We start from the raw sequence: 13,023 nt of genomic DNA on the forward strand, positions 1-13,023 counted from the left end.
CAGTGTAAGTCGCTTTGGATAAAAGCGTCTAACAAGTGACATGTAATGTAATGTCATTTACCTATCAATACATCCGTCTCCAAATGATAGTCACCACTTTGTTAAAGATTGACTTTAGTTTCAAACCTTATTTAAAATCAAAATCTCCTTTTACAAAAGAAACTGAAAGCCCCGCGTCAGTGTGTGGTTTCTCACCCGGCCTTCAGACTCCCCAGAGCTTCGTTGACGTTCTTCTGATGAAACTTGGTCATGTATGCGTGCATCTCCGGATAGTTGTTCCTGATGTTCCTCTCCGTGCTGCCGTTTGGGACGGTGCCGAACCGGAACGGAGGCGAGAAGTCGTTTGGACTCTGGAACTAAAGGACGAAAACGAAGCGTGGTCAATTCAAGTTAAAGGATGACGTGAAGACCAGGGTTTTATTTGGTGCCACATTATATTAAAAGTACAGTTTTGCAAATCATATATTTTTAGAGACCCGAAAATGAAAAATTAAATACCGAACAAAATTTGTAAAATAAAAAAAAAACGAAAAAGTACATAGGGGTTGTTTGAAATGACAGATATTAACACATGTACACTCTAACATATAGAATGTAATTTAGCAGTCAAATACATACTGTAGATGCAACAGTGCACATTTCAACCAGACTGAATGAAAGAAAACAACTAAAGAAATAAATTAAACATAAAGTAAATTAGATAAGTATACACGTTCTCGTAATAGACAAAAACAGTAACAATAAAAACATAACAATTATTCTAATCAAGCATCATTTGTTCTATTATTTTTATTTTATGATCGCTGTAGTGTCTGATTGGTAATCTTACACCTTATGTTTTCTTTTAACCAGGAACACTTAACCAGTGGCGAGCCGTGACTTTTATACCTAGGCCCTCTGACCCCCACACCTTCCCTCGAGTTATTACGTCACAGCGTATACTTCAGCGGAATATCAAAACAACGGCCCGGGGTGCAACACGCATCAATGAAAGCGACCCTCTACCACACAAAACAACACCTGTAAATAACCCTGTTTGTGTTCTTTGAAATTGAAAAGGATATTGCATTGTGTTTGTTACTTTCGTTGCAGTTGTATGTCTTAAGTGTAATTTGGCATGCTTTTATTTTGAAGGTGAGTTAACGCTGTTGACAGGAAGTTGTTGTTGCTATGGAAACAAGAAAAGTTTCACAGCGGGTGGAACTTGTCATAAAATCCGCGATAATAACACCCACCCATTTAGAGGGAAGATTTGATTGGTCAATTGTACTTTCATTTGACATTACTCTCTCGTTCAGTTACTATAGCTGGGCCCTCTGTGAATTCATAGCTGGACCGCCTGGACGTCCAACAGCTCCTCTCTTCACAGTAACTCGCAGAGACGAGCTTCTTTCATTTAACCCTTCACATTCCAACAGAAACTGAATAGGCAGATTCGAAGGATTTATTTCTTTGGAAATGTTATTTTAAATACAAGTTATTTTGGTAAAACTAATGAAAAATATAACAAAACAAAATATTTAAAAAAATATTAAAAAAAAATATATATATTTTTTAATGTTTTTAAATATTATTTTGTAGAATATCTTAGGCCCTCACAGAGGACCTAGAGGGCCCTGACGGCTCGCCACTGCACTTAACTAACATGTTTTGTAGCCTGACCTTCCTCTTTCTGTATGCTGTACCATGTGAGCTATGTACCATGTATGTTCATACATTTAAAAAAACATACAAAGCAAACGACAAACAAAAAGACAATAAATATATCCGTCTTACCTTTTTGTCGGAGAGGCCGGTCACCTGGTCCACGTACTCCTCCTGGATCATAAAGGCGGCCAGGTTGGCAGTGTAGGAGGCGAGGAAGATGACGGCGAAGAAGGCCCACACCGACACCATGATCTTACTGGTGGTGCCTTTGGGGTTCTGCACGGGCACGGAGTTGTTGAACACGAGACCCCACAGCAGCCAGATGGCCTTACCGATGGTGAAGGACGGACCGTGAGGCTCTGAGGGAAGAAACAAAGACACGGTTTAAGAAAACGTGACGGAACAAATCGTTGTCAGACCAGAGCGAGAGAAACGCAGTTGGTCTGGTTTTACCGTTGGGTCTTTAGCTGATTCTGTTTGATGTGTCTTCTTTCCACAACACTGCCATGCCACTCAATTCCAGCACCAGACACTTTTTACGCTGCTATGGACAATCTAGCACTAATGTACATTCCCAAAGATATTGAAGTGAATATTATTTTGTATATATTGATTGTTCTGTTTTTATCTTAATGTTTGCATATGTATGAATGTTTCTGTTGATAGGATATACATATTTTATACATATTTGTATACATTTTTGTATTCGGGATTGTGGGAAACGGTATTTCGATCTCTCTGTCTGTACTCTAGGGGTGTAACGGTTCACAAACATTTCGGTTCGGTACGTACCTCGGTTTTTAGGTCACGGTTCGGTACCTTTTCAGTACAGCAGAAAAAATGATCACAAAACATAAAATAAATATATATCTTTTTAAATTATTATTAAACTGTGAATAATGTATTCACTCAAATAAATACAAAATATAATAAAATAATAACGTGTACCGAACCGAAGGGCCCGTGCCGAATAATTTCGGTACGGGTACGTATACCGTTACACCCCTACTGTACCCACAAACTGAAAGATTGATTGTTAACACTTGCTCAGAGTGTGAAATGTTGACTGCTTAGCGTTGTTTCAAATCGCTCATGGCGGCTGAACCCTGAGAGGAAGTGATGATCACCACTGTTAGTTAGCTGGTTAGCTAGCTAGAGTTAGCTATTGTTAACGGTGGGAAATCATCATATACTAATCAACTTGCAGAAATGATTTAAAGGATAATCATTGATTAGCAGTAAGTAAGGGGTCGGAATTAATAAGCATTCCATTCCTCCTGCTCCCTTTCGGACACATATGATTTATTATTATTATTATTATTATGAATATTTTTGTTGAATATATAAATATTATTATGAATATTGATAAATACTGTATTCTAACAATACGGTATTCTGTTTTTCACATTTATTATTTTTTATTTGTTTTTTAAAATCTGTTCGAAATAAAGATGGAAATTAAATGAAAAAAATGAACTAACCGCGAAAAAGGCCACAGTGGCTTATTTTCGGCACAAGTATAGTGGTAAGATAACCACAGAAATGTGTATAGTGTTGTGTCCTAGAGCAACAGCATTCTCATATGGTATTGCAACTTCTGTTATGTAGGCAAGATGGCCGTCGTTGAGTGTGAGAAGTGTCCGCTTAAAGAGATTAGCAAAAAACCTGAGCGTTTTGCAGTCATTCATGTCCCCATCAGGAGGGATTTTAATAACTTTGTGATCACTAAACTTCAGTTTTAGTGCCAAAATCAGGTAACATTTTTACATTTGTCAGATACTTTGGTTTATGAACATCACTGCAGAACTAATTCCCATTAGCCTTAGCTTTGTTTTAGGTCCCATTTAGCACACGTTAGCATGCTAACAAGCTAAACATGTTAGCATTTAGCACAGCCTCACAGAGCTGCTGGCATTGCTTCAGACTCTTGTCATTTGAAGTCACTTACATCAGAATATCACCGGTGTAATTGTTATAATAGATCTTTTGGGGATAAATTAGAGAATGTATTGTTCAATTCATCTCTGAGCTGGCAGAAGACGGTTTTGTTCCAGCCATTATTCTGTGATCAGCAGTTGGTTCATAATGTTTGTGTGGGTGTGTGTGAGCGTGAGAGAGAGAAAGAGAACGTGTGTGTGTGTGTGTGTGTGTGTGTGTGTGTGTGTGTGTGTGTGTGTGTGTGTGTGTGTGTGTGTGAGTGTGTGTGTGTGTGAGTGTGTGTGTGTGTGTGTGTGTGTGTGTGTGTGTGTGTGTGTGTGTGTGTGTGTGTGTGTGTGTGTGTGTGTGTATTGTTGCATGGAGCTTTTGTTAACGGACAAACCGACTCTATCATGCCAAAAAATCTTCCTTTGTGAAGTTTGCAAAAGGGAAAAGTTGGTTAAATGAATCGGGCAGCGACTTTTACAAATCTGCAGTCGGGCCATTGATACTTTTTTTTCAGTTTTGAATCCTTTGACTCCAAGACTTCGATCTGCACTCTTCATGATACCAAACTCCCAGCGCGCAACGAGCAGATACAACGAGAAAATAACAGCTTTAGGGAGGAGTGCATCTTCTCCAGAAGATGATGAAGGCTGAAAAAAAAGATAGCCATTGTCTAAATATAGCCACATCAGAGATAGAGTTGACGGAATACATTGATTTTTTTGTTTTTTGTTGTTTCTTATCTCTCTGGCTTGGGGGGGGAGATCTAACACAAAGCTAGCCTTTTGCTGTCAGAGCCGGCGACACGAGAATTTGGGAAATATGGAAATTAATGCAAATGCGTTTCAAGACACCTTTACTGTACATGATTTAAAAAGAGAGCAGCATGGAGGAGGAGGAGGAGGAGGAGGATGATGAAGTCACGGGTCAGTGAGGACGGCTGGTCTATATGTGGAGGCGGCCCGCAGTGTGATTGTGCGTCTTTGTGCACAGAAAGACAGTTTATACATCTGCAGTGGAGATGTTACAGACAGGAAGCGTTTACCTGCAGAGCTGCTGGTTTGCAGTGGTGGAAAGACTATTCTCTACTTACTTAAAGTTCCTCTATTATACAGTTTCTCATCAATATCTTATAGGTCTCAGATATATACAGAACCGGTCTCTGATTGGTTGAAACACCAAACAGATCATTGCAGCATCCCATAATCCCCTCTGTTTCAGCCCTGTTTCCAAAGTGCTGATTCTCTGTCTGTTACTTTAGATGAAAATAAGGAGCCCCTCCCCACGCCCCTCTGAGAGACAGCCAACACATCGTTATGACATCATAAAGTGGCCAAAATCTGATCAGCTCATTTTCAGACAGGTTTTTATAGAAATGGATCAAAAAGAGAGAGAATCTTTGTTCCTGAAACTTTCAGAGTCTCTTTCCACAGAGGGGACACATGTTGATGTAGAAGAGACATGGAGAAGAGGGGACACATGTTGATGTAGAAGAGACATGAAGAAGAGGGGACACATGTTGATGTAGAAGAGACATGAAGAAGAGGGGACACATGTTGATGTAGAAGAGACATGAAGAAGAGGGGACACATGTTGATGTAGAAGAGACATGAAGAAGAGGGGACACATGTTGATGTAGAAGAGACATGAAGAAGAGGGGACACATGTTGATGTAGAAGAGACATGAAGAAGAGGGGACACATGTTGATGTAGAAGAGACGTGAAGAAGAGGGGACACATGTTGATGTAGAAGAGACATGAAGAAGAGGGGACACATGTTGATGTAGAAGAGACATGAAGAAGAGGGGACACATGTTGATGTAGAAGAGACATGAAGAAGAGGGGACACATGTTGATGTAGGAGTGACATGAAGAAGAGGGGACACATGTTGATGTAGAAGAGACATGAAGAAGAGGGGACACATGTTGATGTAGAAGAGACATGGATAAGAGGGGACACATGTTGATGTATAAGAGACATGAAGAAGAGGGGACACATGTTGATTTAGAAGAGACATGAAGAAGAGGGGACACATGTTGATGTAGAAGAGACATGAAGAAGAGGGGACACATGTTGATGTAGAAGAGACATGGAGAAGAGGGGACACATGTTGATGTAGAAGAGACATGGAGAAGAGGGGACACATGTTGATGTAGAAGAGACATGAAGAAGAGGGGACACATGTTGATGTAGAAGAGACATGAAGATGAGGGGACACATGTTGATGTAGGAGAGACATGAAGAAGAGGGGACACATGTTGATGTAGAAGAGACATGAAGAAGAGGGGACACACGTTGATGTAGGAGAGACATGGAGAAGAGGGGACACATGTTGATGTAGAAGAGACATGGAGAAGAGGGGACACATGTTGATGTAGGAGAGACATGAAGAAGAGGGGACACATGTTGATGTAGAAGAGACATGAAGACCTTTAAGAGCACTAATACTACACAAACACACCTCATTTCAAATCTAATCTAAGCCCTCTTTCCAAGCATCAAAAGTGATAAACCTGCAGCCTCTGAGATGTGCATGTGTATTTTACGCACAGCCGGCCACAGTTTACATAACATCTGTGCACAGTTGGAGTGCCAAAAGAGATTGACAGCAGTGGACATGAGCTTGTAAAAAATGCATTTCTAAGACCGTGTTAACTGAAAATGTTGTTTTTCCTCCGAAAACACTGGCAGCGCTACACATGGAATAATAAGCGGGAGCGGTGTTGCAACGTCTCAACCTGTAATGAATCCATTAATCAGCATTAATCCATTAATAATTGGTTAATTAATCATATTCGCCATTAATGATAATATTATAAAAGATGAATTAACTTAACTTGGCCAGTAAACATATCTTTTGCACTCTTTGCATTAGAGCTGTTGCCTCTCAGTGTTCAACTTAAACTTATTATTACTGGCTGGTTCTTAGTTTCACCATTTAAACTGTAAGTAAGTAATCATGTTACTCCTGTATCTCCTACCACACTACATTCTACATGTTACACTTAATTGATTTTATAAATACTGCAGCTGATTCTACTTTTTCTACTGGAACGTGTCCTTTGTAAATTGTAATCATTTTGAATTTAAATGTTAAATATTATGTGCATGCCCCTCATCTAAGAGTGTTTGTTGTCTCTATCTTACTTATGGTGTCAAATGAAAGGGAACTAAATAAATCCAAGTGTGCGACCGTCACCCGCCCTGGACTACCGGCCGGTCTGTGATTCTCCAGAACACACAGATGGCAGTCCGCCCATCTGAAGATTAACCTTTGCTTTCCTTTGTTCCATTTGAACAATATGCCTTGGCAGATAAACTCACTTTTTCAGCTGGCTGTCATGTAGATAATGTGGGAAGCTTTACCTGCCTACTTCCTGCTAAACACATTTATTTCAGAGTGCTTAAAAGTCGAACTTTAACTCTAAAGTACGTCACTTTTAGCACATGTTGCAAATGCATAATTTCCCTGGTAAATTCAACCTGAGCGTGCCCTCCATCTGCTGCTACAAAAACAACCGGTGAGCGAGGGTGGAGGCAGCAGAGCTGGAGGAGAGAATGTCTGCATGTATTTACATCTATATCCTCAAACATATGCATCCTCCCAACAGGTGTCCATTTGTGTGTGTGTGTGTGTGTGTGTGTGTGTGTGTGTGTGTGTGTGTGTGTGTGTGTGTGTGTGTGTGTGTGTGTGTGTGTGTGTGTGTGTGTGTGTGTGTGTGTGTGTGTGTGTGTGTGTGTGTGTGTGTGTGTGTGTGTGTGTGTGTGTGTGTGTGTGTGTGTGTGTGTGTGTGTGTGTGTGTGTGTGTGTGTGTGTGTGTGTGTGTGGTAAACTCTCACCTCTGCCGTCAGCCAGACAGTGGTTGTAGCCCACGGGGCTGAAGTACTCGAATATAAACACAGCCATTGCTGACACCAGCAACAGCATCACGAACATCATCACCCACACATCCGCACTGAAGGGCTCTGGAGGGCGAGAGGAGAAGGGAGGGAAGGAGGGAGGAGAGAGGAGGGGAAAAGGAGGAAGAAGAAGGGGAAGAGACGATGGAGGGAGGACGAGGGAGAAAAGGCGAGGGCGTCAGAGAACATGAAGCGAGGGAGGGAGAGGGCAAGAGAGATATGTAAATTGAGGAAGAGAAAAGGAGAAATGGAGTAGGAGTGGGAGATATGAGAGGGCAGGGAGCGAGAGGCAGAATAAATAAACAGTTAGCATCATTATCATGCACTCCAGTCTGCCTCCTCGTCACACATGCATTCAAACTTGGCTGTAATCACTAAATCACTTTTAGTTCAACTTCCGAAGGTGTAAAAATGCACGAGGACCTAAAGCGACCCACAGGAGTGCATATGGCTCTGCAGTCTGTCGACAGTTACATAAAACTCAAACAATGGCAAAACTAAATCCCCAAAGTTTTGCATATCTCACAAATTGTCGTTAAACAAAAAGATGTACGTGGACGAAAAACAAAAATGTTCGGGGGGTATTTAATGTACAATTTGTTTTAATTCAATCCCCTTATTAATTTTATTATCCTTTAACATTTAGGTACTGTTCACACCAGTTTATTCATTTGAAATGACTGTCTATTCTATATAAAATGTATATTTTTGTATCCATTATTGTATTTATGTTAATAATTCTAACGTAATGTTGAAGCATAGAGGGCTGCCAACATGTTTTCCTGTTTAATAGTGGGCCTTAAGGTGGAGATTTTACTGAATATCTACCTGAACCTGTCCTACAAATTGAACGTGTGCCCCTTTAAGTGGCTTCAGAATCACTTCAAAGAATAATAACTACACGTGCCAGCAAATACACCAGGGTCACAAATCACACATCAAAAATCACATTATTATATTCAAATACCGTAATATGGATATTATAACGATAATGTTTGCCAGTGGATGAATGTAGATCTACTCAAGTATTGTATTTAAAGATTATATTAGATTATTTATATTGTCACTACACGGAGTACAGCCAAATTCCAAGCATTCCCGATAACAGAAAGTATAAGCATAATTTATTTTAAATACAAGCATAATTTTTTTAATACAATGATCTCTTTAGGATAATGTTGCTACTACCCAATTGTTTTTGTTTTTATTTGAATTTCATTTCAAGTTTGTGTAAAATATGGAATGTCTTGTAACTATGTTGTTTAAAAGAATGAAAAATTAATAAAACGTATTAAAAATAAAAATACAATGATCTCTGCTCCTTACCTAAGAAGGCGGAGGGCGACACGGTGCCGTTGCTCCTGGAGACCATGACGCTGATGCCCGTCTCGATGAAGGGGACGGAGAAGTCGATGACCTCCGACCTCTCCTCGTTGATCGTCAAGGAGCCGACGGCCATGTGAGCGTTCTTCAACACCACCTAGAGAGGGGAGGGAGGAAAACAGAAAGCGTCCGTTATTCAAACATCGTTCCTCCATTTAATAAAATATGTCCTTAAACTGGAACCTTTCGTCTGGGTTACATGGGTTCTTTGCTTTAAAACAAAACAAGATGAGTGTTAAATCGTATACCCAATAGGCGCGTTCACACCGCAGTACTTTTCCCACTTTAGTTCTGATATAGTTCCGAAATGTCGCGTTCACACCAGAAAGAGCCGGAACAAAATTAGTTCTAGAGAACCTTTTTTACCCCCTTTTCCCTCCCTGCTAGAGAGCAGGGACTTTCGTGGGACAAAAAGGTTCCTGTGTCTGATTGGCTGGGCGGAATGCAAACCACGCCACGTCAAACTCCCAAAAACGTTTGTGAAGCCGCCATTTTATTATCATTATTAGCATTAGCATTAGCCCAGCGCAGAAACGCAGAGAGACTAACTTATGGCATCACAAAATAAAACATGGGAGCGGTGGAGATGAGGAGGTGTCGGCGTTCTGGCCGTTTACTCGGAAGGCTTCAGTAGAAGCTGCTGGGAGTCCCAGCAGCTTCTACTGAAGCCAGTCCCCAAATCCTGGGACTTCCGGCCGGGGATTTTGGGCGGCAGTATACGCCGTGAAGTGGTTTGCGGCCTGCCAGTAAACCCAAAGCAGAAGAAGAAGAAGAAGTGACGTCAGCGGCTTCATTTGCCTAATCCTCCCTCAGGTACTTATTCCGGTGTGAACGCGATCTGAACTACATTTCTGATGAACCTTTGTGGGAAAAGTACTGCGGTGTGAAAGCGCCTAATGAAAACATCTTAGACAACTTTAAGGGGAAACCTGGAGACTTTCAAAAGGTATGGCGTGGTTTATAAGGTTCAAAGTTTTTTTTGTCATATGCACAAAGCTACAGTGTAGAAATGGCAATTAAATTCTTCTGACCTGAGCTCCTCCAACAATGCAACATATATAATAAAATACAAAATCGTGCACAAAAGCCATATTGATATATATTGAGATTCAACAATATAACTACATTTTGACATTTATCAAACATGTGAGTCAGATATATCTCTCATTTTATTGGTCATTGTTTCTTTTCTTTTGTTTTTATTACCTTGTCATAAATAAATGTACGCACAAGAAGGGCTGTGATTATAATTAGTTCATTATTTATATTATTATGATTATTTGTTCACACCGCACACATGTAATGGGTCACTGTTGGCCGACTTATTGTTTGTTTCATTTCCTTTGTTAAACATCGTGAAACTTAATTTTGGTACAGACTCTTTCTTGGCACGCTTCAAAGTCATAGGGGTAAAACTAATAACATTAACTAACTAATTGGGAGTTTACTCGCTATACTGCCTTTACGAAATCCAAGCATTAAAACACAAGCATAAAAATGATATATCACATCCTTCAGCTAATGTTAAGGTGATGTGCTGAAAGCCTTTCTAAATCCAGATGAGGAAATGTGAAATGGACAAAGGTGGACGTTGTAGCTGCAGTCCCAGCGTTTTAAATGTCATCGTTCAAACATTTGAACAAATAGCTTTTTACCATTTTATCGTGGACTCTGCTCTTATATCACTGGGTGAATGAATAAATGTGACTGGGCCTCTTTCGGCAATCTAATATGAAGAGTAAATATTAGGTTACAGTGTCAGCTCTTATAATCCAGGAGCAATATCTTCTGTCTAGACACATCGCTTTACACTGACACACACTACCCATTGTGGAGGAGCAGTTTTTCAACCGTGCAAAAACTATTGTTCAGAGTAAAGGGGAAAGCTAACGGCCGGTCCGTTAACATCAGCGACGTGCGGTCAGGGGAGGCAGGGGAGGCTCCAATGTAACGGAAAAACAACTAAAGAAAAACTAAATAGTAATAATAATAAAATGTCTCCACTGATCTATGATGTAAGTGTGATTTATGTATGATTGCAATCGCTTTTTAAAGTCAAAATCAGCAAATTTGCCGAGCTCCGCTACAACTACGGGTAGCGATGAGAAGTGAGGCAGGGACGAGCTCTGCCTCTCGTAAGCCCACAGTAATTTGCTGGAGCGCGGGCACTAATTTAGCGCGGGCACTTATTTTGTGAGCGCGCTCAAGCCAGTTACTGTGGGGTGGGGTGAGGTGAGGCACAGATGTGAGCTCTGCCTCACCTCAGAATGTGTCACCCCACAGAAACTGGCTGGAAAGCGGGCCCTAAGCGCATGCCTGTTACCATCTCCCTGTAGGTCACCAATGTAATGTTTGTAGATCCCTTTATTACATTTATCCTCGCCATCCATAGTCTCTAAATAACTTATTTCACGTATATGATATTTAGGCTCGCTGGTCTCATCATACAACGGCAATGAAAAAAGCACCAGGGGAGGCAGCCATAACCTCTGCCGCACTGAAGGGGGCGCACATCAGCCCACAGGTTCTTGTTGCTTCTGTTATTCTAAGTAGAGACGGATAGACACAAACAACAAACTAGACTTTTCAAATTACAGGAAGATAAGGAGGACTTTTACAAAAAACTAATAGAGATTGTTGTCCAGAAGGATAGCATGGACTTCATCTTCAAGTCAAGGTAAGACCACAATTGTAATGAAAATGGGATCTTACTAAGAAAGAAAAATCCACTATTTAGATGTTGGGTATCCTTTTGTTGAACGGTCTGTTTAAAATGAATTGAAGCATCAGACTAAAAAAGCTTTTGAAAATAGCCGAATATTTAGATTAAGGTCAAAATATAATATTTGTAAATCTGACTTTGAAAGAGTCAGTGCCTCACCAGCCATGAACCTCACCGCACGTCACTGGTTAACATGCATAAAGCTGCAGCAGCAGATTAATGCACTCTCTGTGTTAGCTGTCAAAAGGTATTTTTGGGAAATGTACGAAATCAAATTTGACAAAATAGCAGAACGGACAGGTTTGAAGGAAAGTGGATGCATTAAAAAAGCGGAGAGGTAAAGTGAGCAAAGTGAAGAAACATGAACATGGAGATAGGGGCTGAAGGAGTTCTTGTAGGACTGGATGGTCACTGGTTTGAATCCCAGTATGGAGCACAAAACAAAAATGTTGTTTATTCTTTTGTTTTGATCTGTTGGGACCAAGTTGAATTTTTTGAAATAATTGATAACATTTACAAATGCTAACCTCTGCTCTGAATGCCTTTATTTAATATATATTCAATGGTAATGTATATAATGTTTCAAAAACGGTTATTCCCTCTCATAACACAAATCATATCACAATTGCATTCAGTTTTTTTTTTTGCAGCCCTACAAAAAGGTAGAGCAGGAGGACAACGCAGGACACTCGTGATGTCGTGATGCGTCTCGGGGGAGGGAAAAGGGGGAGAAATACAGAAAGAAGGAGGAAGAAAGTGGGTTACCACAGTGGGTCATGGCTGCTTGAAATAGCCGTCTCTCCTTCGTCTACCTGCCTCTGCTCAGGTTGTATATTTAGCCCCAGATTTATTCAGCCCTACAGCACAGGGGCAAAGTGGGCCACCGTCTCACTGAGTTAATAGAGAGGGGCAGGGATGATGTATTATTGTAGGACGAGCAGGAAGTTAGCATCACAATAGCTCCCTCAACAAAATGCTAATGGGTTATTTTCATTTTTTATGACGGCGGTTTTGTTCAGCAGGATAATCTCCACATAGTAACACCACTTTATGATTTTTTTGAAGCACTGTTGAGCTACAAAGGAACTTCATCACGATCACATGACTTCACGTAACCACCGCTAAGCTAAAGGCGGCTAATGTTGGGCTATAAAGGAACTACAGCAAGGTCACATGACTTCACGTAACCACCGCTAAGCTCAAAGTGGCTAATGTTGGGCTATAAAGGAACTTCAGCAAGGTCACATGACTTCACATCACCACCACTAAGCTAAAGGCGGCTAATGTTGGGCTATAAAGGAACTTCATCACGATCACATGACTTCACGTAACCACCGCTAAGCTAAAGGCGGCTAATGTTGGGCTATAAAGGAACTACAGCAAGGTCACATGACTTCACGTAACCACCGCTAAGCTAAAGGTGGCTGATGTTGGGCTATAAAGGAAC

At 40.7% G+C, this 13,023-nt stretch overlaps 1 protein-coding gene across 1 annotated transcript in view; it reads right to left on the reverse strand.

The window, feature by feature from the left end:
• Positions 1-13,023, reverse strand: part of grin2ba (glutamate receptor, ionotropic, N-methyl D-aspartate 2B-a) — a 90,446-nt gene that overhangs the window by 26,526 nt on the left and 50,897 nt on the right. Inside the window, exons 7-10 of the mRNA XM_079696059.1 lie at positions 8,798-8,951; positions 7,412-7,537; positions 1,777-2,006; positions 196-356 (exon numbers count right to left, since the gene is read on the reverse strand). Of these exons, the coding sequence (XP_079552185.1) occupies positions 196-356; positions 1,777-2,006; positions 7,412-7,537; positions 8,798-8,951 (671 nt within the window). The remainder of the gene's footprint in view (positions 1-195; positions 357-1,776; positions 2,007-7,411; positions 7,538-8,797; positions 8,952-13,023) is intronic.

Source organism: Notothenia rossii (genome assembly GCF_949606895.1).
Source record: "Notothenia rossii genome assembly, contig: scaffold_121, whole genome shotgun sequence".
NCBI lineage: Eukaryota > Metazoa > Chordata > Actinopteri > Perciformes > Nototheniidae > Notothenia > Notothenia rossii.